Genomic DNA, 26,748 nt, shown 5'->3' with positions numbered 1-26,748 from the left:
AGATTTGGATTTAAATGGAGTTCACTATCTGGCATATGCACTGATGGAGCCCCTGCAATGGTTGGTGCACGGAAGGGATTTATTGGAATAGTTCATGAAAGAGCAATAGAACTACAGATCCATCAGGAAAATTTAACAAATTTTCACTGCATTATCCACCAACAAAATCTGTGTGCAAAATCAATTAAATTTACAAATATTATGGAAGGTGTAGTAGCCAGTTATTAACTTTATTAAGTCACGTGCACTTAATCACCGCCAATTTAAGGAATATTTGGCAGACCTATTTTCGGATTATGAAGATGTGTCTTATTATTGTGAAAGGACGTGGTTGAGTTAAGGTAAAATGTTAAAACAATTTTATGATCTGAGACAAGGCATTGCAGATTTTATGGACATAAAAGGAAATGCAATTAACCAAGTAAAAGATGAGTGGGTGTGTGATTTAGCATTTCTTGTAGATGTCATCGGATACCTAAACGAACTGAATCTCAAATTGCAAAAACAAGGACAATTGGTTTATGAACTGCATGGACATGTCAAAGCTTTTTGTAATAAACTAAGATTGTTGGAAAGTCAGATAAGAGCTAAAAATTGTTACCATTTTTCTACTCTAGCAACTCAAAAATATCCCTTATAATTGTTATGAAGAACTGAAGGCACTAATAGAGCAATTTGATACAAGGTTTGCCAACTTCCAAAACAGACTCCACATTCGCTATATTTGCTCGTCCGATAGATGCTGATGTAAATAATGTGCCAGAAACCTTACAGATGGAACTTATTGAGCTTCAGGTGGATTTAGTGCTAAAATCACAATTTAACAACATTTCTTTGACGGATTTTTTATAAATTTTATTTGGTGGAAGAAAAATACAGCAGGCTCCCGTTATAATGCAGTTCGCTTTACGCTGATTCGCTATAACGCTGTTCTTATACTATAACCACTATCTGACTATAACGCTGTCACAGATCACTATAACGGTCTTTTACAGATTGCATTTTTGGCGTATTTAATGAAATCGTTTCATTTGATGGAGTTGATAGCTTGAAAATGAATATAAAAAATAAGCTTAAAACGTTTCCCACTCAGACTTGAGAAATATTCCCACGCTCAGTGAAATTCTCTCTCGCGCTAATTTAATTGCAGTACAGTGACTTGTTATGTAGTTCCGAGATCAACATTTTAAAAAATGATCAAGTGTATTGCTTGTAATATTTGCGTTATATGCATTTATCCGAAGTCTAGTCATCACTAAGTACAGTATTAGACATCGTGCGTAACGGACAGTTTACTTGAACAGTGTATCTTAATTAATGCAACCAACGCAGTTACATTTTCGAAGAGTTAATAATGGCCGATAAGAATGAAAAAGCAACAACGTCTGGGCGCAGTACGAAGACTATAAATGTAAGAAAAATACTACTGAATTTGAAAATTAAATTAGACGTTTTGAAGCGAATCGATTCCGGTCAAAGACAAGTGGATGTGTGCCATAATTTAGGACTTGCAAGTTAACTGTAAGAACAATTATAAAAAAAAATAAAGAATTAATTTTAGCAGTGGGAAAGATAGCTGTTCCACTGCAAGCAACAAGGGCCAGGCCGGCTATTAGGATTGAAATGGAAAGGCTAACTAATTTTATTGAAGATAATATCCAATGCAGAATTCAGTTCAATTAAATATTATAAATAATAAAGAGAGAGAGAGAGAGAGAGAGAGAGAGAGAGAGAGAGAGAGAGAGAGAGAGATTAGCCTATATGATGATCTGAAGAAAACTCACCTAAAATAAAATAAAAAAAAAAAAAAACAACGGAACCATTTAAAACTAGTAAGGGCTGGTTAATTAGATTTAAAATCCAGGGAGAAGCCACAAGTGCAGATCAAGGAGCCGAAAGTTTCAAAAAAGAACTTGTTAAAATTATTGAAGAGGGGTATTATGTGTTATACTTCTCAACAAGTTTTAAACATAGATGAAGCAGGACTTTTGTGGAAACGAATGCCTAAAAGAAGTTGCATATTGAAAGAAGAAAAAAACATGCCAGGTTCAAAGCGGGGAAGGATCGGTTGACTTTATTGTTGGTGGTAACGCTGCGGGGGATTTAAAATTAATACCCCTTTTAGTTTATTTGGAAGAGGACCAAAGTTCAACCCAAAATCGACACATTTTTCATAATTAAATTCATCAATTAAATTAAATCAATTTAGATCAATTAAATTTATGATTTTAATTGGAATTTTAATTTTGATACATAAGTAGTTACCATATAATTATATACGTATGTAATGCAGAATATTTTATATGTACAAATATTTGAATATTAAATATTTTGACCGACATTTGTGCATCTTTTCACTACCGTTTATTATTGATTAGGAAATATCCTATGACACAGACCGCAACTCACAAATACATATGTTACCTTATGGAAATGCGGCGCTCACTTAGTGCTCTGTTTTTCCGGAACGCATTATCAGCGTTAAGCGGGGGTCACCTGTATACAAATTTACGCTCCTTTTCAAGAAAAATCAATTTGTCTTTTTTGGCAGTACATATATGTGTGAACAGTTTTTTTCAAGGATAAAATACAATAAATCAAAAATTCGGACAATAATAATGGTTGAAAACCTCGAAAATTCTATGCGATTATCCTTAAGTAATATTACGGTCAATATTGATAGACTCGTAGTTCAAGTACAAGGCCAACCTCCACATTAAATTAAATCGTTCATTATATTATAAAATATGAAGTAGCAACTTGTTTTAATTCATTTAATATTAATTTGGAAATAGAGCTAAATTAGATCAGAATGGACAAGAACTTATTGAGTCGTGTTTCTTCGCTCGGAAGCTGATCGCATCTACCCACACAGTACAAAATTCTACTTATGAAATAATTCTGGCGAACACAATTACGCGATCCTCAGTGCTGTAGAGAAGAAAGTGGAACCAGTTGCGCAAGACATCTTTGTGGGCTGCACGAATGTACAGCACACATTCACCAGAAACTATAAAATGTCAGTTATCAACACTGGTGGATTAGAAGCTTTCACTGGTCATCAGAAAGCCGTATATTGTAACTACCAACGTGGATGTTACTGATGGGCTGGCTAACGGCACTGTGGGTAAATTATTCACAATCAAATATAACGAAGGGCAACAGATATGACTGTGGCTTGAATTGACCACCTCGCCTAAGATTGGAAAGTTAGCTTACAAGGAGGCAAGATATATGCAAGCAAACAACATAAATCCTGCACCGTGCTGCTCACAAGACAAACCGTGAGTATATCTTTGGACAACAACCACACAGTCTGTGCCAAAAGAAATCACTTTCCTCTCATACCGGCTTGTGCAATGACAATACACAAGTTTCAAGACGGCACACGAACAGCAGCTGGTTTATGTTGTTCTGTCACATGTAACTGACATCAATGGACTTTGCATCATCTTGCTGACAACAGATTCTACCATGACCTGAGAAATGCTACATCCACCATCAATCTACAAAATGAGTTTGCCAGGCTCGCAACTAATTGGCTACAAACAAGATAGGAACCCTCAGTTCTCTCAATTGATTGTCAACGCGGATGGGCACACTACGCCAATATACAGCAATGCTAAACCTTGCTGCTGAGACTTGGTAAACAATGAGTGTCAGCATCCCGAACTTTGATTGTGTAGCCCAATTAAATGAAACCAAATGGACAGCTGGAGTCACAATATATCACTACACGATGGACGAGGTACACATTATGCCATACTTAGATATCATGTATTGACAAACAACTGGTTCAACAATCAGTGTTCAGCCTGTTGAGGATATATAGAGGAGTGCTTGTCACCCAATGGTCAAGTGATACAAGGGTTGTCTATATGTCTCGTAAAGTGACATACAGGATATAATTTACTTCATTTTGTTTTGCTGCCGTACTCAATTCAAGGTTCAGCACTGTTAAAGAAAGATTTACAGAAAATACCCATGATCTTCGGACTGAATACTAAACTGTTAATTACTTTTCTGCAAGAAATGTTTGATCTAACTCTTAAACACTAATCCCTCAATTTCAACTACAAGATCGGTACCTCAACGCTGTTTTCCAGAGACATTTAGACACGTTTCAATCACAAGTATATGTATCTCTTACTTTAGCTATTATAGATCCACTGTATCTTGTCTTCCAGCTGAAATTATGGAAATTTGTGAATGCTCAATAAAATATTTACAATAAAAAAGCTCTTTTATTTCATAATAAATGTATAGAAATCAAAATACTTAAAAGAAACGTGAAGGATGTTTCACATAAACCCATCTAGCACGCATTCTTGGTATGTGACACTTTTTTTTTTCTTTTTCAATCAGTGGCATGTACTATATTGAAGCTGTTTAAATCTATCCTTTTAGCACTTCTTTCTAGATAGTAGTAAATTTCTAAAAGTATTTACCACTTTCATCACAAGAAGGCATGCATCTCCCTTTTCGGCAGACTTATTATGTCACAAGGACAGTCTATCACCAACTAAGTGCTAAATCTCATCTTTTGATACCCTTACTGTTCCAGTTTTGACACTACCATAACAGGTGCATTATCAACACTGAGTGCCAGACAGTTTTTTGAGACTCCCACATGCTTTCTGACGGTTTTCATAAAATGATGTGCCATGTTGTATCCTGCAGCAGTCACCTTCCAGTGGTGACAGTGAGGGCAAACTGCTTTTAAATTGGAAAAAAAAAAATCTCCCTATTTTTTATTTTTAAAATGTTCTATTGTGACAATCTTTTTATAAAAGATTGTCACAATAGAACATAGCTTGGAATCACTTTGATTATTGCCATCTGTAACAATTAAAAATGGCCACTTCTTTAGAGCCATTAGCACTCCTCTTTCCCTATCTAAGAAATTTTACTAACAAAATCTATAATTTTTGTTTCCACAACTGTGTATTCTCCCTCCCCCCTATTTTGCTATTAGGATATACAGGATGTCAAAATGTTGTTGAAAACTGAGTTTATTTGAAACTACATATTTTTCTGTATAAAAAAAAAAAAAAAAAGCTATCAAATGAAAGCATTAATATTAAAGTTTTTAACTGTTACCTTACAGTGCAATATGTCAAATTCATGACACTTTCTCCAGTGTATTGTCGATCTGAGCAACAGCTGCAATGATACGTTCTCAACTCTTGCAGAGTGTGAGGACATATCATTGTAAGGGGGGAGGGTACAAACATCAAATCTTTCATAAAACCCATAAATAAAAATCTAAGGGAGTGAGGTCTGATCTCTGTGCCAAGTAAAGGTGTCATCACAGGAAGCACGGCAAATCCAGTGGCGATGGGGATAATTGTAATTCATAAACTTTTGCATCTCCCTATGGAAATGTGGTGGAGCCCCGTCCTATTGCAAAATGAAGTTGTTTCTGCCTTGGGTCAGCTGCAGAATGAACCACACGATCAGCACATCAAAACAGGAAATGCCATTCATAGTGTTTTTGGTGAAAATGAAAGGCCATAAATCTTTTTCACAGACATTGCACAGAAAACATTTACTTTTGGACTGTCCCTTTCATGTTCCATGTGGATTTGCCCTCCCTCAGAAACAAATGTTATGTAGATTCACTTTACCATTGAAATGGAATGTGACTTCATTGGTAAACACTGATCTGCTCATGAAATTATCAATAGCATCACACAGTTCTTGGATGTTACAATAAAATTCATACTTAGAAACTTTATCATGTGGTTTTAGGACTTGTAGCAAATGATTTTTTAAGGAAGCATGGGGAGTTGCCTTCTAAGGATATGCCAAACACTTTTCTGTTGAATCCCAAGATTTCTGTTGAACCCCAACACTAGTCTTTATAGTCAATTTACAGGTATTCCTGAGATATGGCTACAGCACATGTTCTACAGTCGAGTCATCTGTTTCTTGAACAACATGTGCCACTTAATGATGGAGTCTCAAGTCGGTGGTTTCTGTGAAATTTAGTTTGGAATGATCACTGCACTGAAACGTTGATTTTGTTTCACGATAACAGAGAACACAAAATGATATTTTCACAGGTGATGCCATTTTAAATGCAGTGTTATCCGGCGCAGACATCGCAGATGTCTGTGCTATCTCTGTGGCAGCAAACAACTTTGATAATTACGCTTTCATCTGATAACATTTTTTATCACAGAAACGTATGTAGTATATTTGACAAACTGTCAATGCTATTGTTATCGACATTTTGACTAACCCTGTATTTCTGAACAATGCACCTGTATGATCAGCATAACTCAGAGGAAGGTTATACACTATGACAAAAGATGCAAATAAACATTTGGTACATATAATATCAATTTTTGCATATCTGCACACTGTCATTATATGCTTATTTGTTTGCAAATGTCTGATTACATTATATTTCTCAACACTTGAAATAACACATCTACATATGATATTCCAGTCTAATGTATTACCTTTACCAGATTTTACAATACATGGAAAATCTTGCATCAGTGTCATCTGAAATTTTATGTTGCATTTCTTTGGTATCTTAACTGAAAGATATTAATTAGTTTTGTACTACTCAAGTCCAATGCTATATCACATATTAAAGAGAACTATTATGGCACATTTCCATTTTGCAACATAGACTACACAGCACTCCTGCTGGCCAATTTGTTATTGAAAATAAGCAAAATAACAATAATAAAATCTTAACGCTGTTTTATTTTTCTGTGAAAAAAAGTAAAACTGAGTTTTTGCAAAATCGCCATCTATATTATAACGGTGAGATGGAGAATTGGCAACTATGATGTTGGGAGTGAGATATATACATGTTATTCTTGCTGATGCTGACCAAACAGGAAGTGTGGCTTATTTTATTCTTTTATTTATTATTTTTTAGTAGTAATAGCAATAGCCCTACAATGCAAGGAAGCCAGAGGCTTTTGCTACATTGGCAAAAAAAAACCCAAGTAGGTAAAAAAAAAAAAAAAAAAAAAAAAAATACAAATTATATGCTTCCTTCCTCAGATAGCTAACTATCCAATTAACCTTTGAATTTATTCAAACTGTCAGTCTCAACTACCCATGAAGGCAACCTGTTCTAGCAATCAATGACTTGCTGACTAAAAGAAAACTTCCTACAATCTAGTCCAAACCTATTCCCCTGTAATTTAGATTTATGCCCACAAGTTCTGGAATTCTCTATAAAAGTGAAAATTCCATCTTCGTTCATTTCATTAAACACTCTCAGAGCCTTATAAACCTCGATCAGGTCATCTCTAAGGTGCATGGTTGCCTAGCTCTGTAGGCCACATATTCTGAGACTTTTCTCATATGATTTTTGTTCTTCCATTTGCCGATCTCACTTTGCAAGTTGTGCGTTTTTGGATGCTTTCAAGAAGCTCAAGTCTTTTTTTTTTCAGACAGGGCTCCACATACTTGAAGCACAGTATTTCAAATAGTAGAATATTTGTTTGTTTGTTATTTGGTTTTTAGGAGCATTAGCAACTAAGGCCATATTGCTCCGGGAATATGCAGTGGTCATTCCCTGACTTTTCCCGCATCCTCCGTATTTGGTGGTGACGGGCTCGAACCCCGGTCTAATCAAGAAGTGTGCGCGCTACGCACTGCTGCTCCCTCCCACCTGGCTACGGAGGCGCCATTTGCCGATCTCACTTTGAAAGTTGTGTGTTTTTGGATGCTTTCAAGAAGCTCAAGTCTTTTTTTTTTTCAGACAAGGGCTCCATATTTGAAACACAGTATTTCAAATAGTAGAATAAAGTCTGCAATTATAGAAAGTAGTTGGTAAAGATGGAAACATCCAAAGCTAATGTTAGTACACCTTGCAGGCCTAGGTCTTTCATAAATGAAGAAAACAGGGTAAATGGCAGAAGTTTTTTAGAAGTGAAAATGCTGGATGCTAGTGGCTAAAATGCCTCACTGTCTAAAGCTATCACAAACTGAAATTAAAATTTAGGAGAATAAAATAAAGATCACTTGATAAAAAAACAAGTGGTAATACCACAAAGATGAGAAGGAATTCAGCTGCTGATTAATCAGATTTACGGCATGGGTGATTTTACTAAAGTGTCATTGGATTATGTTGCTATTTATGAGCAAGACTAATACAGTCTAATGACTATTAGTAAAGGTGCCATTATTCTGAAAGAACAATGGCACCTTTGGGGATTCAAGGTGCCATTATTTCAAATTTTCGGTTATCTATAAAGTTTTATTTTTAATATATTTAATGCAGAAATAATGAGGCTAAATAAGAACTAGAGAGAGAGAGAGAGAGCGAGATAGAGAGAGATTAAGAATTAAATTTTATTAGCTGCACATAAAAAACAAACATGTTGACAGTCCAATGTTATATTCTGACATTAATATACTCCTCCTTACGCTCCGTTCTATTTTCTTTATTATATCATGTTTAGCCTGCACAGGTAGCACAGTGATATCGTCACCATCCTCCCCACACCAGGTGAAAAAGCCCCAGGTTCCTTGATGATGCAAGGAACTTTTATGGGGCTTTTTTTCACTCTGTGGCTGAGTTAGTCAGTGTCAGGCATAGGTAGCAAGGTTTTTTTTTTTTTTTTTTTTTGGCCAGAAACTGGGCTTTTTCATCCAGCAAAACAGGCAAATCGACCAGTGAACACACAATTTACAGACACAATACACGTGAGTGTATGAAATAACTTTCTGGGTGACCCTACTGTAATAATTTTGATTACATCAAGTTTGTCACTAAGCTTTACGTTGTTCTTTTCTTCTTTGTATGACTTTAGGAGCCATAGTGAGGGGTTTTTAATTTAAAATAAATGTAAAACAGGGGTATAATCCATGATATCAGTACACAAATCACTTTTAAAATAGTGGACGTAAACAAATACAGTAATCATGTGACTTGCAAGTTTCTTTTTTCGGCACTGCAAGATATCAGTACTGAATGTAAACATCGATCTCAATGTGCCATTAGCTCGAAAGTTCTGTTATTTTGACAGTCTACTGTAACTTGCCAATGATTCGTGAAGAAAAATTCAATCTATTTTTCAGACCCACAGTTTAAAAAAAAAAAACCCCCACACTTTCTATTTGATCAACATTGACAAGAATCATAGTAAATTCATTTATTTTATAGATCAGATTGCCATATAGTCAAAATCTTCTTGAGAGAAAAAAAAGAAAAGAAAAAAAATATATATAAATAAACTTAAAACTTCAACGAATTAAGATTTATGCTTACAATACGACAAAAACGAATCGCCACTATTTTTCAATATCACAGAATTATGCACTATAATGGAACTTATATAAAAATTAATAAATGAAATAAAATTCTGACAATAATTACTCAAATGAAATGTGTGATCTTTCATTTGCATTGCATCCACTGTTTTCCTATATTGAATGTACTACTGACATTGAAATGACATAACTCACAGCAACACCAACCTGCCTTTCTCTACTCCCAACTTTTACATGTAACTAACTTTATGCTCTACATTTAAAACTACAGTTTACTTTTTCAATTTAGTTTTTAGTTGTGCCATGACAACAAAAAGTCCTTACTGCATTTCAGTTACTAAAGCAATCACATAGTAATGTACAATACAATTGTTAAAAGAATTAAGGCATGTTTATGCTATTTTAATTAGATTTACAGCATGGCTGGACTTGGCTAAAGGGTCGCTGGATTGTGTTGCTATTCATGATCACAGCCAATAACTCACTGTTAATTAGAAAAGGAGAATTCAATGTGCTTTTCAGATCCAAAGCTCTTACATAAGTCATTAGAATGACATTATCCATTCACTAAGCAACCTCAAAGGCCAAAGAGCTGGTTTTAGATTGTTTTTGTATATTTAGATTATTCAATATAGTACTCAAACATTGTTTTTGTAAACAATATCTATCAGTTCAGAAACATTTTTAATGAAGGATTCACTAGGACTAAACCTTGAAGCTCAACCACACTTCTTGTATTTTCAAGGAACATGAATCACATCATATCTGAAACCATAATGCAAAAGAATACATTCATTTCTCACCCTATTCTATCCATAATGCAATAGAATACATTCATTTCTCACCCTATTCTATGTGGATTAGTAAATATACAATACTCATATTTACTTATACAATACTCAAATGAAGATAAATATTCACTGGATTATTCTTCACTTATATCAGACTCAACAGATAATTCAGCAGGATACTCACTTTAACAGATGTAAGTAGAGTTTTTTTTTTTTTGATGTTCTATTCTACTAATCATGCAAAAATTATTTCACTCCCTATAGTAATAAACAACCAAAACAAAACCTGTACATTACAAATAATTAAATAAGTTTATTCTATTAAATAATGACAATTACCTGTTTGGATAATCCACCCCAAGTGCTAGTATCGACCTGACCCTCACTCCAAGCAAAATTGGCTGAATTTTTTGGCTTTGCTCCCCAGTACATAGCAAGAGAGTTAGGTTCACCCCAACTTCCAAAGGCACCAACAGGCGTACTGGAATTTCCAGGAACACCCTTCATTTGTACTGATATATGACTGTCATCCCAGCATCCAGGTGCTGATGGATCCCTTGTAGGTGGCATTTCTGTCCAATTCATTCCCCGGTTTAAAGATGGCGCTTTTCCCCAAGTATCACCTTTACCAATTCCTGATGCTGGAGGAAGTCTAATCATTCCAGGACCAGGTGGTCCCCCTACTCCTCCACTTAAGGCAGCCTGGACTATCCCTCCTGGAATATGACCCGGTGCTGGTTTTGTGGGTGGCATTTCTTTCCAGTGCGATACTTTTCCTTGCATCATAGGATTACCCCATAAGGATGTACCATCATCATAATTTGTCATTGGAATATTTCGCCGTTCACTGGGAGATGCTGGCTCTTCCCAGCCAGATGGAGGAATATCTTTTTTGGAATTTACATGTGACCAGGTGCCATAATTGGTCGGTTTGCCACCTGATGTCCAAACAGCATTCTCTGGAATATTTTCATCTAGATTTATACATATATATAAAAAAAAAAAAAAAAATCACAAATTATCAAGCAATACAAATAAAAGTGGTTAAAATTAAATTTAATTAAAACTGATACCTGTGCCATACTGGAAAAGTCACCTAAACTAGTATGGCACAAAGTATTACTTTCCTTTAGTTATCAATTAACATTACTTGCTAACATACTACCTTCAAAAAGACCTTCCTTTATCAAACAACTGTTGAAAGAATCAAACTGATACAGATAAATGCTATATAGGGTGAAAAAGTTAATATCCCCTTTGGATTAATGTCCAACCTTCAGCTGACGTTAACTCTAACTAAATTAGTTAGTTAACTAATGTTAACCACCATGCTTTAACTAATAAAGCAAAAGGAAAAAAAAAAAAAAAAAAAAAAACCACTGTTGTTGATATAATGCTTAATGACACAAGGGCTACTTGAGGCCAAATTGTATCTCTCATAGTTTATTTAATAAAAAATATATAATTAACATATTAAAACTATTTAATTATATTGATGAATACAGATCAGTATGCTTCAAATACAGGGTCTTCAAGTTTGCATGATTTCCAAAGAAATTTGATAGAATCTGAGCTTTATTCTATCTGCCAAATGATTGGAAGGTGCTAGAACAGATGGAGGAGTAAAGTGGACAGTCTACCAGAAAGTGACGGACCGTGAATTTACTGTGACAAGATGTGCACCAGGGTAGATTTTCTACTAATAATAAAAACAGGTGTGTAAGATGAGTGTGCCCAATTCTCAGTCTTGCCAGTACCACTTCTTATCTGTTTCATCTGAACCCGAAGAGCCACAACTTTGGATTTTGTGTATCTGGTAAAGTTTGTTGGTGGTATTACTTTGCCAGATCTGTGACCAGTTATGGTAACATGTCTTGTGAGAGTGTGAGAATAGAATAATTGTATAGCGGCAAGATTGGCGCTATCATTTCCTGGAATTCCTGAATGTCCCAAGAAATTGTAAAAGTCTGAGAGAGATCAGCATTAAAAAACCTAGTCTTTGTAAGTTGTTTGGAAATAGAACAGACAGGTGGAATAACAAGCCCAGATATTTTGTCGGGGAGGGGGGAACTTGCAGGTTTCACATTAGTAGCTTTTACAAGTGTCACTATGTGACACTTTTACAATTATATAACAAAGCAAAATTTTCTCTGTGGTGGGATTACCCCCCCCCCCGCCACACACACACACACACAAGCCATCTTATGTTGTATGGGACAAAAAATAAAAATGTTATTGGCATCTTCTTGGATTTGCAATTGATATGCTGAAATTTTAAGAAAGTTTATCACAATTGTCAGCTGCAACATAAACTGATCAAAAACATATCAATCAGAGAACTTTTGTATCCACCTTACATTCTCACGAAATGAGTGGATGCATAGGGTTGGTTAAATGGGTGATAAAAAATATTCAAACCTGAGCAAATAACCAGTAAATGAGGAATTATCTTTTCTTTCTATATGCCTGATAGCTGGAAAATGTGTTTGAATGCCATAAGTGAATAATAATCTTTTCATTCTATCATAAGTCATATATTTTATCTTGAAATGCACTAGTCTAAAATGAATAGAATTTCCAAAAAGCTATTCTATTATTTGGTTAAAATATGAGACATCACCACCACCACCACCACCACCACGAAACAGCTTATTTTGAGATAGGATGGGTCCCTAATGGTTTGATGCATTTCTATGTAAACTCACATGCAGTACAAACAAGTTAAAACTTCATATATTAAAATAATTGAAGTTTTATGTAAATAAGCCTGCTGAGAGATGAACATAATGTCAGCTGAATTGAATTCCACCTGCAGCTGTGACAAAGTTAAATACAATTCATGCCATTACTAATAACAAGAAATAAAGTAATACTTAAAATTGATGAAATTTTAAGCTCAGATGTGACGATCTTACGTCATCCTTCTTACTTTTATTTGTTATAAACGAGTCAGACTATAAAGAAAGAAAATGATTTTCCTCCGTTTTGATTTTATTTATAGACATAGCACCTTCATGCTAACTTAAGAAAGCAAAAGTTATGTGGTTATAAAATTCACCTTTTTCAAAATAAATTCATATGAACTAGTTTCATTCCATTAAGATGGAACAAGTGCATATCTTTATAAAGAAACTATTCTGGAACTAAGTTCCTTCCCTGATTATCTTTAATATAAATTTACAGGAAAATGTTAACTTCATTTTATCTTAAGCCAGGTTTGCATGAGACATGAACCATGATTGTGACTCACAAAATTATTGCTCACTATATTTGTAAACAGCCAATTCGTGGAATACAATTATGAATATCACTTCTGCAAAATCCTAATAACTGGCTTTTACAATATCAAATCATGTCTGACATTTCTGGTTGGGAGGAATCTCACTAGCAGTAAGTGTACTTTAAAATTTCAATTGCAGTCAATGCTTTAGCCCATTCCAAGGGCCATAAATCACCATATGACACTTTTACAATTATAATTATATAATCTTTAGCCCATTAAAACAATATAACAATTACTTGTAACTATAATTTTATATGAAAAATTTTCAAGATTGTTACTGTAACTTTTTTTAAATTATGCTGTCCATATTAATATTTCATTTTCTTTGTTATTTATTCCAACCTGCTAATAAAAATGTTTCTGTTTATACTCCGGCACAACAACCAAGTCAGTAGAGTTTACAATAAATCGCCAATACAAATATTTATCGTATTTAGCAGTCACAGGCTTGAACCCCGGTCTACTCAAGGAACGCGTGCTATGCACTCTCGCTCCTGATCACTGGGCTACGTCAGGCCTATATATTAGCATACGCATATGATGAAAGAAAAAACATACAGTATTTGCCAAAAAAAAAAAAAAAAAACCTTCCCATTTCAGCCATCCACTCACTCCAAAAGTCTGTCTAGTTCTGCCTTGAATTTATTTCAGCTGTCTACTTCCACAACGACAGATGAAAGTTTGTTCCAGTAATCAACCACCCACTGGCTAAATGAAAATTTCTGAACATTATTTCTACAACTGTTTTTTCTCAATTTGAATTTATGCCCCCTCAGGTGTATAATCTGAGCAAGAGGAAAAATCCCATCAGTATAGAGCTTGCTTAAACTGTTCAAGGCCTTATACACCTCAATCAGATCACCTCACAGGTGCCAAGTCTCCAATGCTGTAACTTGTTGCAGCATTCCTCATTTTAGGAATGCCTTCCTAAAATGAGGCCTCCAGACCTGTATGCAGTACTCAAGGTGTGGCCTGACCATTGCCTTGTACAAAGGGATAATTACCTCCTTTTCCCTGATAGCAAAATTCCTGTATATCATTGACAATACCCATGACCTGCTCTAGCAGCCTGTCTGCAATGCTCAGAAAACTTCATATCTGACTGCACAATCACTCCCAGGTCTTTTTCATTTTGTACCACCCTAAGTGTAGTACCACACAGTTGGTACATTCTTCTGGGGTTACTTCTACCCACATGCAGTACTTTGCATTTGTCAATGTTAAACTTCAGTTGCCATTTCTCAGCCCATCTACCCAAATTTTCTAGATCCTGTTGCAGTAGCAAACTGCCATTACTGTCATTAACAACCCTGCCAACCTTTGTATCATCTGCAAGCTTTGACACTAAACCTGACATACCTTCATCAATATCATTGATAAATATACAAAACAACAGTGGGCCCAACACCGAACCCTGTGGGACTCCACTAATAACACTAGTCCACGAAGAGCAGTGTACATTGATTACTGCTCTTTGTCTTCTCCCACCCTTTTATCCATTGTAGCAACTTACCTTAATACCATACTGCTCCAATTTGTTCAGTAATCTTCCATGCGCAACAGTGTCAAAAGCTTTCCTGAAATTAAAGTATATTATATGATATCAAAATTATTTTTTTGCATCTAGTTCCTTTGTAACCACATCACAGAATCCAATCAAATGTCAGACAAGACTTTCTCCTAACAAACCCGTGCTGCGTCTGAATTATTGCTGCAGTCTTGTCTAGATGATCCTGCAATGCATCTTTAACCAGTGACTCCATTAATTTACCGGGAACAGAAGTTAAACTAACTGGTCTGTAATTACTCGTGTCACCCTTAAATTCCCCTTTGTGAACTGGGGATACATTTGCACATCTCTAGTCTGTGAGTACTTCCTCTGAGTCCAAGGATGCTCTCATAATTATGGCTAAGGGTTTGCTTAGTTCCTTTACTGCCTCCTTTAATATAACTGGACAAATTCCATCAACCCCAGGTGCCTTTCTTATGTTTAACTTCAATAATTTCTCCTCTACTTTGCTCTCTGTTATTACAAAATAATTAAGCACCCTGTTACAGTTTGATAAACCTCTGGCTTTCTTAACTCCTCATGTGTGAATGTAGATGTAAAATACTCATTCAGTTTGTCAGCTATCTGAGTAGGATCATTGACATCAAGTGGTCCAATCTGATTCATCCCCTTCCTTATAGAGTTTGTTGTCGAATATTTCTTCAGATTTTTTAAAGCAGAAAATGAAATGTTAACTCTAGTTATGCCGCAGGTTATTATCCAACATAGTTTGTATGGGAACAAAAGTAAAAACTTATACTTGTTCTTTCATTCAATTTTACTCTTAAAAATTATGCAGAAAATATCTTACAATTTTACCAAAAAAATTTACTAAGTGTAAAATTACATAACTTGGGCTTACGTAAGTCGGGGACTTATTGTAACACAGTTTGAAACCCATCAGATATGATCACTCTGACACTTACAACATTCACGTTAGTAACAGTTTTCAAAAGAAAACTGAGAAAATGGAATTATTAATTCATGTACACTACTCATTCCACAAATCTGAGCTGGATTCTGTAAAAATCATAATTAAATTGACAAATGTAAATTATACATCATGGAAGCTCTAGCAGCATATAAGTTTAAATTAGAAGACATCCAAGCATTAAACATCAGAGCTCTTGTGAAATTCTCAGACATCTGGAACTTAGGCACAGTAAATCCTCCCAACCAACCAGGAGCAGGCTCTTCTGTTCTCATGATTCTTACAAGTTATAACTACCACTTGATCTCTGACAGGTACACCCGACAATCACAAATGAATTGCAACTTTGAAAAGCATGGTTCACTTCTTGCTGTATCATGCTTATTTATTTTCCTATTTTCTTTTCATCCATTCGTTTTACAGATAATTGCCCAGCTGATTTCTCATTGTGAAAAGTTTAGAAGTTTTCTAGCAGCATAGTAACTAGAAAAGCTATAATCCTAAGAAAAATACCAAAAATCTATAACCTTAAATATTAAACAACTACAAGTAAAGTCAACTTACCATTTTCTCCCCAAGTAGATGACCCATGATTTCCCCAATGTTTTGTTTCAGAGCCACCATTTCTCCACATATTACCTGCAGTTTCTCCCCAACTATTTCCATTTCCCTGTGGAACACCTGTCCATACATTACTTGCATCATCTTCTCCCCATGTTCCACCAATGTGTGTTGAAGGTGTATGACTCCATGATGGATTACTATTTGCTGAAGTAGTGTTTGGTATTCCCTTATTGCGGCTGCGAACGTTATTCTCCCAAGTTTCAGTTCCTTTACTAGCTATAACTTGCCAAGCTGGATTGCCGGCTTCTTTAGGGATACCTTGAGGTGATAATGGAACATCCCATGGTACCTCCTGGTTAACAGGCTGAAAGTTAAAATTTTGGTAAATATATTGTAAATATCAAATGTGTATTATAAATCTCTTTAAACTGTAGAAGAAAGTGGCTCTTTTTAGAAATACAACCACCGGTGTATAAGGTTTGATCAAAAGGTTTGGTGAACAATCTAATAAATTACTGAAATATCTTAAAGGACTGAGTGGGGCTTACAATTATATCTTCTGACCAAATTTCCACCATGTTTTTAACTACTCGTTATGAGCCAGTCTAGTGAAAAGCTGCTCTGAGTAAACACTTGTACATGAATATGACCAGAGACCAACGTTCAAAGTTGCCAATGGAAAACAATGTCAACCCCAAGGTATAGCAGTTGAAATCATATCTAAAAGTCATGCTGATTGCATTTTTTGATGATGGAAATTACTGAAATTTGTTCTGAGAGGCGTAACTGTTAATGCAGCCACCTATCAAGAAGTTTAAAATAATGAAATGCTTAGCTCCTTTATCAACGTGCCATGTCACTTGCCATTCAGAAATTTTTAGTTGACAAAAATATCCATCATGCCATATCCACCCAATTTGGAACCGTGCTATTTTTGTTATTCCTGAAATAAATAAAAATAAATAAATAAAAAATCGAGTCATTCATTCAAGCAATCCACTCAAACACAACAGACTGCCCAAAATCACTTGCAAAAGAACTTTCAAAAATGTTTCGATCAGCAGCAAAATGGAATAGGTCACAAGATGCAAACACTGTTAATATATTCTTCTTTATTAACAATGAAACATCCCAATAAAAAAAATTTTGCAACGCTCCCCAAACCTTTTTGATTGAACCTTGTATTTCAACTAGCAGATGGTATTTCCTAGAATTTTACCTAGAATATTTTATATTCTCAAAGACAAAAAACTCATTTTCATCTATCTGAAAACTATTCCATTAAATTTACTTTTTTTTTTTTTTTTTGATTTAGTAAACTTGTGTTTTATTTTTTAACAGAAATTACAAGTCATCATTAAGCAGCCACCTGCTCCTCTGCCAGTAAAATAGCAGTGTCTGCAGATTGTGCAATTTATTCAATATAAATGGCTAATTCTTCCAATTCACTGCTTTTAAAAATATTTTTGGAAATGTGCAACTCGCTTGTGGATTGTTTTCTTTTCTGTGAATATTGTTTTTCTCCAACTGTATTCAGGTATTAGACAATACTAGGGAAAAATCATTCCATTTTTAAGTGGAGAAAGTGTTATTTTTCATTCAAAGAATTCTTTACCATCTACCACTCTAAAAATTGTTTATTAACTAATGCATTATCAGATGATATATTGTTTTTGGACTAGTGAGCCCGATTCATTACTTTAAACACTGTGTACTTTAAATTATGCAAGATTCTATTTCAGGAAGCCTTTCACAAAGAATATCAAAAAATTACTAAACATGTGGCAAGGTATACCCATCTTTTTAAACTTTCAATAGTAAGTTCATATTTTTCATTTATGGGCTTTGGGGAGGCACATCCTCCAATCACAATATGCTCAATGTGACCTGCGAAAGATTTTGTAGTGGGAGGATATATACAGAATTTTATATATATATATAAAAAAAAAAAAAAAAATATATATATATATATATATATATATATATATATCTGATAATTAAAATAAATATGTTATTTAAATAAAATCATCAGCCAGTAGTATTAATTGGGTTTAATGATTTAATTGACTAAATTATATAGGGGATTATCGACTACCTTTTTGTCCTATTATCTCTACTTTCCCTTCCCTGTTTGTTTATTTATATTATTTTGCGTTTCATTTCGCTCTGCATTATTGCCGTACTACTGGCTGATGATTTTATTTAAATAACATATTTATTTTAATTATCAGATATAATTAGGCATCATGTGGAGGATGTGCATTTGCTGCTTCTAATGATAGCTACATAGCCATATTTATTTATTTTTATTACTTTTACCTAACTTTTACCTCACATAATATAAATTAGTGGTAGTAGTGGGTTGATATGCTAAATAAGCAGCACCTGTGCCGCCATCTATTCTTTTCCTTTCTATTATATAAGCTGGTTAAGCTTGCATTATGCCAGTGGTGTGGCTCTGATCAAGAGTGCTGTCTGTTCTATAGATTATTTTTCGCTGCATAAGGACCACCGCCATGCAAATCCTCTGCATTGGTTGATCTATCGGAGATGGTGGGGTGGTTTGGTTCTTCGATATTTCTGCCTTTGCGATGATTTGTATGACGATTGAAATGCAGCGATTCCATGACCATTATTGGCCTCGTGGTCCTCTGTCGATATGGGGCATGATGGTCAGTCTATTATTTTGATATTTTAGTTTTTTGGTAGTTTCTTTAACCCTTTTTTGGTGATATTTCACGTCTTTTGGAACTGGTACCTTCAAGGGCGGTACCGCTAAATTATTTATAATTGGCATTATTTAAATCTATATCGTTTTTATTAATTGGGTTTAATGATTTAATTGACTAAATTATATAGGGGATTATCGACTACCTTTTTGTCCTATTATCTCTACTTTCCCTTCCCTGTTTGTTTATTTATATTATTTTGCGTTTCATTTCGCTCTGCATTATTGCCGTACTACTGGCTGATGATTTTATTTAAATAACATATTTATTTTAATTATCAGATATAATTAGGCATCATGTGGAGGATGTGCATTTGCTGCTTCTAATGATAGCTACATAGCCATATTTATTTATTTTTATTACTTTTACCTAACTTTTACCTCACATAATATAAATTAGTGGTAGTAGTGGGTTGATATGCTAAATAAGCAGCACCTGTGCCGCCATCTATTCTTTTCCTTTCTATTATATAAGCTGGTTAAGCTTGCATTATGCCAGTGGTGTGGCTCTGATCAAGAGTGCTGTCTGTTCTATAGATTATTTTTCGCTGCATAAGGACCACCGCCATGCAAATCCTCTGCATTGGTTGATCTATCGGAGATGGTGGGGTGGTTTGGTTCTTCGATATTTCTGCCTTTGCGATGATTTGTATGACGATTGAAATGCAGCGATTCCATGACCATTATTGGCCTCGTGGTCCTCTGTCGATATGGGGCATGATGGTCAGTCTATTATTTTGATATTTTAGTTTTTTGGTAGTTTCTTTAACCCTTTTTTGGTGATATTTCACGTCTTTTGGAACTGGTACCTTCAAGGGCGGTACCGCTAAATTATTTATAATTGGCATTATTTAAATCTATATCGTTTTTATTAATTGGGTTTAATGATTTAATTGACTAAATTATATAGGGGATTATCGACTACCTTTTTGTCCTATTATCTCTACTTTCCCTTCCCTGTTTATTTATATTATTTTGCGTTTCATTTCGCTCTGCATTATTGCCGTACTACTGGCTGATGATTTTATTTAAATAACATATTTATTTTAATTATCAGATATAATTAGGCATCATGTGGAGGATGTGCATTTGCTGCTTCTAATGATAGCTACATAGCCATATTTATTTATTTTTATTACTTTTACCTAACTTTTACCTCACATAATATAAATTAGTGGTAGTAGTGGGTTGATATGCTAAATAAGCAGCACCTGTGCCGCCATCTATTCTTTTCCTTTCTATTATATAAGCTGGTTAAGCTTGCATTATGCCAGTGGTGTGGCTCTGATCAAGAGTGCTGTCTGTTCTATAGATTATTTTTCGCTGCATAAGGACCACCGCCATGCAAATCCTCTGCATTGGTTGATCTATCGGAGATGGTGGGGTGGTTTGGTTCTTCGATATTTCTGCCTTTGCGATGATTTGTATGACGATTGAAATGCAGCGATTCCATGACCATTATTGGCCTCGTGGTCCTCTGTCGATATGGGGCATGATGGTCAGTCTATTATTTTGATATTTTAGTTTTTTGGTAGTTTCTTTAACCCTTTTTTGGTGATATTTCACGTCTTTTGGAACTGGTACCTTCAAGGGCGGTACCGCTAAATTATTTATAATTGGCATTATTTAAATCTATATCGTTTTTATTAATTGGGTTTAATGATTTAATTGACTAAATTATATAGGGGATTATCGACTACCTTTTTGTCCTATTATCTCTACTTTCCCTTCCCTGTTTGTTTATTTATATTATTTTGCGTTTCATTTCGCTCTGCATTATTGCCGTACTACTGGCTGATGATTTTATTTAAATAACATATTTATTTTAATTATCAGATATAATTAGGCATCATGTGGAGGATGTGCATTTGCTGCTTCTAATGATAGCTACATAGCCATATTTATTTATTTTTATTACTTTTACCTAACTTTTACCTCACATAATATAAATTAGTGGTAGTAGTGGGTTGATATGCTAAATAAGCAGCACCTGTGCCGCCATCTATTCTTTTCCTTTCTATTATATAAGCTGGTTAAGCTTGCATTATGCCAGTTGTGTGGCTCTGATCAAGAGTGCTGTCTGTTCTATAGATTATTTTTCGCTGCATAAGGACCACCGCCATGCAAATCCTCTGCATTGGTTGATCTATCGGAGATGGTGGGGTGGTTTGGTTCTTCGATATTTCTGCCTTTGCGATGATTTGTATGACGATTGAAATGCAGCGATTCCATGACCATTATTGGCCTCGTGGTCCTCTGTCGATATGGGGCATGATGGTCAGTCTATTATTTTGATATTTTAGTTTTTTGGTAGTTTCTTTAACCCTTTTTTGGTGATATTTCACGTCTTTTGGAACTGGTACCTTCAAGGGCGGTACCGCTAAATTATTTATAATTGGCATTATTTAAATCTATATCGTTTTTATTAATTGGGTTTAATGATTTAATTGACTAAATTATATAGGGGATTATCGACTACCTTTTTGTCCTATTATCTCTACTTTCCCTTCCCTGTTTGTTTATTTATATTATTTTGCGTTTCATTTCGCTCTGCATTATTGCCGTACTACTGGCTGATGATTTTATTTAAATAACATATTTATTTTAATTATCAGATATAATTAGGCATCATGTGGAGGATGTGCATTTGCTGCTTCTAATGATAGCTACATAGCCATATTTATTTATTTTTATTACTTTTACCTAACTTTTACCTCACATAATATATATATATATATATATATATATATAAAGGAAAGGGAAAAAGAAAAGAAAGAAAAATTGTATAAGATGCACACGAAAGGAAGGGTACACTAGACTGCCAAATCTCCAGACATTCCTGCGATCTGTAAAAAAAATGAACCCTACCTATCACTCATATGAAAGAAAACTTTCCACAATCCATTCTAAACTTTTTTTTACCATTAATTTGAAATTACGAACCTCAGTTCTGAAATCATTTATAACAATGAAAATTCTACCTTTATTCATATTACTATCCCCACTCAGAGCCTTATTAGATTTTAATCAGGTCCCCTTTAAGGTGCCTAGTTACCATGCTATGCAGTCCACATATTCAGTCTTTTCTTGTATGGACATCCTTATGCAACACACCAAGTGGGTTTCCATCTCAGAACCCTTTCAAGAAGCTCAATGACCTTGTTTTAGAAGTAGTCTCCACACCTAGACATATTCCAAGTGTGGTCTTACAAATGTAATACACGGTAGGATGACCTCCCTATCTCTACAAGAGAATGCTCTACAAGTTAATTACAAGACACCATGGGCCCCTCCATGCCACTCTAAATGCATGAAGAACTTCACTGGCTGCCTGTATCATAACCTAAATCCCTTTCTTTCACTTTTAATTCAAGCCAACCATGGGTATTACATATTTTGGAGTTGCTATTTCCCAAATGTGTAAAAGCTGCATTTTTCTAAATTAAAACAGCTGTCACAGATCGTTACCAGTCTCAACATCATTTACAAATTCTGATATGTCCTCTATCCCTTCAATGTTATTTAAGAAAATTGAAATAATAATGGTCCTCCCAAAACTTCAGGAGTTCCTATTTCTAACATTAACACAATATGAATCATAGCCATTAATCACAACCCTCTGCATTTTGCCCCACAGCACTCTTCTATCCATCTAAGAATTTTATCTGTGATCCCAATATGGCAAGCTCTTGTGCAGGACTGAATCAAATGCTTTGAAATTAAAATGAACAATGTTGAAATTATTTCTCACATGTAAAAATGTGAGAAATAATTATGAACACACTATGGTGTATTTACACCGATATTTCATAGTTTATTTAAAGATGTAATTACACCATTGTAGTTTTTCATTTATGGGTCTTAAATGAAAAACTACAATACAAGTGTAAAGGCATCAATTTAATTGTATGTCATATTGTGACTACCTTCACAATGAGTTGCCACGTACAGCAGACTCTCAATTTACCAGGATCGTTTAACTGGGAAGCGGATTAACCAGGACACTTCAAGACTCCAAATAAAAAAAAAAATCCAACCAGAAATCATAAAATTCAAGTAATAACTCGAATAGGTATAAACAGATGTTTTACGAGTCGTAAATAAGCAACAAGCAAGGCATTATAAAGTCATCATTGGGAGATTATTTTGCAACCCCCACTCATAACACCCGACCCCGATGCTTAAAAAAAAAAGAGAGAGAGAGAGAACAAATGTTTAGTTTGTTTTAGTGCATCGCTTCGATTGTTGTGTTTCATCGCACTGCAAAGAGAAATATTGTTTCGTTGTTTATGTCAGGGATAACAAAATTTTTTCGTTTATAAATCGCAAAAATGATGGGTAAATGCAAACGAGTTGCGCTTTAATTAAACAAAAACTTGAAATTATTCAAAAGTTTGAAAACGGTGCATCCGTTAAATCTCTAAAGAGCCACTATAATGTTGGTGACCAAACCATGCACGAAATTGTAAAAAATAAAGGGAAGCATTGTATTGGACACGCGAGTAGTGCATGGTAAGTTTTTTATCCATCGCCATAATTTTTATGTAGGTTGCTGAATATTTTTGGATATACTGTAGCAAGTCCTTGACTTACATAACTTCGAACTTACGTTAATTTTTTTCATTCAATTTTTATTCTTTTTCAGGATTGTTGTTGTTATTTGGTTTTTAGGAGCATTAGCAACTAAGGCCATATTGCTCCGGGGATATGTGGTGGTCTTTACCTGACCTTTCCACATCCTTCGTATTTGGTCGTCACGGGCTCAAACCCCGGTCTAATGAAGAAGCGCGTGCTACGCACTGCTGCTCCTGCCCACCTGACTACGGAGGCACCTTTAGGATTGTAAAATTTAAAACAGAATAATAATAAGCAATCAATAATGATGATCACGGCATGCACAAATTCCACAAGCGGGATACGGAGTAACAAGCTTAAAAATGGGAATGAAGAGAAGATTCTTAAAGTTTTTTTTTTACATGACTGAAGATTTCAGTGAAGGGGACACACATTTCACCATAATAACGTAAAATCCCACAGAATTCCAGCTATCGGTATTATCGCAAATGCAATATGAGTGAGTTTACTACCCGTTTATAATTAGATGCACTAACAGAAAAGCCCAATAACCGGGAAAATTTAAATTGTTTTTTTGTTTTATGGCAGTGACCTCCAGGAATGTGAGCTTGCATGGGGTGATAACAGTGAGTTTCCACCTTGGCCCTGTGAAGTTCTTTACAGAAAATTTCATTTTGACCGTTATTATGGTAACGACTAAGAGAATAAGTGACAAAGTACAAGAAAATCTATCAAAAAAAAAAAAAAAAAGGGAAAGCAATAGATTCAGATCAGAAAATTAAAATAAGGATGTTTGAAAAGGACTAAACATGAACAAGTATTGCGCGGAATTTAGATTTGTGAGTGTCAACAGTAAACAATAATAAAGGGGAAAGACAGAACACGAGAAGAGGTGAAGTGACCAAGGCTACGAAATACATATCAGTTTCTTCCTTTAATGTTTGCTTTTCTGATGTACCACTCCAGCAACTTCACCGCTGCCCCCAAGATAAAGTTTTTAATTGAACTAATTAAAAATAACTATTTTTCTATATATATATACACACAGTCAGTCCTCGTATAACACGTGTTTACACTACACAAATTCGATCATACACGATTTATAAACAGGGGAACGATATCTTATATAACACGAATCGAATTCGCTTATGCACGATTCGCCTTTATGTTTACAAGAAATGGCAGTCGAATGCAGAATCTCCCAAACTGAACCCAACACGATAGGAATGAAGAGAAGATTCTGAAAATGAATTTGTTTTTTATTTCAGTGAAGGGGAAACACATTTCACCATAATAACTTAAAAACCAACACAATTCCAGCTATCGGTATAATTGCAAATGCAATTAGATCGAGTTTACTACCAGTTTATAACAGATTCCACTAGCAGAAACGCAACTGGAAATTGTTTTTATTGTTTTATGGTGGTAACCCCTAGAAATGTGCTTTAGTAAAATGTGAGGTGTTAATGGTGTTAATAGCCTTTACGGTGTTGTTTATTCAGTTGCTACACGAGCGCAGCTTTGTTTATGTGTATCAAGCGTGCCTCCTCGCTTTGTAATTGTGCTTTATTTCCTAAAAATTAGTAAAATACTTAATTAAAAGGTGTGAAAAGGAAGCTTCCTGGTGAAGACACTGCAGATTCAGAGAGAAAAAGAAAAGCAATATCGATAAACAGAGGCGGACTGGATCAAAAATTCTTACCCGGGAAAATTTATAGTGGCCTCATACTATGGTTTATGGCCAAAATCACACCGGCCTCCAGCCCACCGGGGTTTCCCCCGGTAAGGCTTATGGCCAGTCCGCCTCTGTCGATAGAGAAAAAATATGAAATTGTGAAATGCTTTGAGCGAAATGGAAGACCATGTGATACTGCATGTGCTACAGGCCTAAATGAGGCAATGCCGAGAATTATAAAGAATGCAGAGAAAAAAAACTTTCATAGCAGGAACAACTCAAAGTGTAATTAAAATCCACAAAGGATTGGAAGAGATGGAATGCCTGTCATCTCTTTGGATAGAAAATCAAACAAAAAACAAGTTTGCTTACGATAGAAGAAAAAGCATTAGCAATATTTTATTACGATTATTTATTGTGTTTGGTAATGTTTTGGTTACAAATGTGTGTTAATCTTAGGTGGTCGGCACCTAACCCTATTTTTCCCATAGGGCCTGTTGTTTATATAGCACGATTTTGCATTGCTCGAGGGTTTCTAGGAACACAACTATCGTGCTATACGAGGACTGACTGTATATATATATGTGTGTGTGTGTGTATATATAAAACCAGTGCTTTTTTTGTAAAGAAATAGGTGCCGGTATTCATTCTTTGCTACCAGGAAAAATTTTGTGCTAGCACGCAGTGGGTGTCAGCTGTTAAGGAGATCACGTGACACTGGGCGGAGTCAGCACCCGTCAATCACGGCCGTATTGCTAGCAGTCGGAATGCTGTACCCGATACTGAATCCCTACCAGTGGCGAATTACCCATTAAGGCAATGAGGCATGTGCCTAGGGGCCCCAGGCTTTGGGGAGGCCCACAAGCATTTTCCTATAGTGTTCTAAAATAGATTAATGTTTTCAGTAAACATCATAAAAATCTTGATTAATTTAAGCAAAAATTTTTCAAAACAATTATTACATTTTAATACATATTTTGAACAGTGTGGACTATCTACGCTTTAAATAATGCCGCAATACCAATGTCGGTGCTAGTTGACAAGCTTCATATTTTGTACAGTCCATTCTGGTTATTTGGGACACACCGGGACTAGTGCATTTTGGCCTGATTAAGCAGCTGCCCCAATTATCTGAAGTTTCACGTAAACCGTTTAAAAATACAATGTACCCACCCCTACAATTGGTTCACTGTACAATCAAATCACGTTACAATGAACTCACCAAAGTACCATTCACTATACGATGTGTAGTAAGTGCTGTTCATTGTGATCATGTTTGTGAATTGAATTTTAATTCTATTAAACAGCGATTCTAATTAGCAAAAATAGGAGGAACATTTTCCACAGGCTATAAAAGCACAAATTTACCTTTTATTACCTTACCAATTAAATGGTACATGAAATTC

General features: G+C 35.0%; 1 protein-coding gene across 3 annotated transcripts in view; it reads right to left on the bottom strand.

The window, feature by feature from the left end:
• Nucleotides 1–26,748, bottom strand: part of LOC150086501 (protein Gawky-like) — a 382,156-nt gene that overhangs the window by 150,168 nt on the left and 205,240 nt on the right. For 2 of the 3 annotated variants that reach the window (XM_090372606.1, XM_090372604.1), the window contains exons 5-6: nucleotides 16,365–16,728; nucleotides 10,377–11,011 (exon numbers count right to left, since the gene is read on the bottom strand). In XM_090372606.1, the coding sequence (XP_090228732.1) occupies nucleotides 10,377–11,011; nucleotides 16,365–16,728 (999 nt within the window). The remainder of the gene's footprint in view (nucleotides 1–10,376; nucleotides 11,012–16,364; nucleotides 16,729–26,748) is intronic. The other variant, XM_090372605.1, reaches the window with a different exon arrangement.

The sequence above is a fragment of the Mastigoproctus giganteus genome, chromosome 4, assembly GCF_048544385.1.
Source record: "Mastigoproctus giganteus isolate SK-2022 chromosome 4, ASM4854438v1, whole genome shotgun sequence".
Lineage (NCBI taxonomy): Eukaryota > Metazoa > Arthropoda > Arachnida > Uropygi > Thelyphonidae > Mastigoproctus > Mastigoproctus giganteus.
The sequence above is the reverse complement of the archived record's forward strand: the minus strand, read 5'-3'. Positions and strand labels throughout refer to the sequence as shown.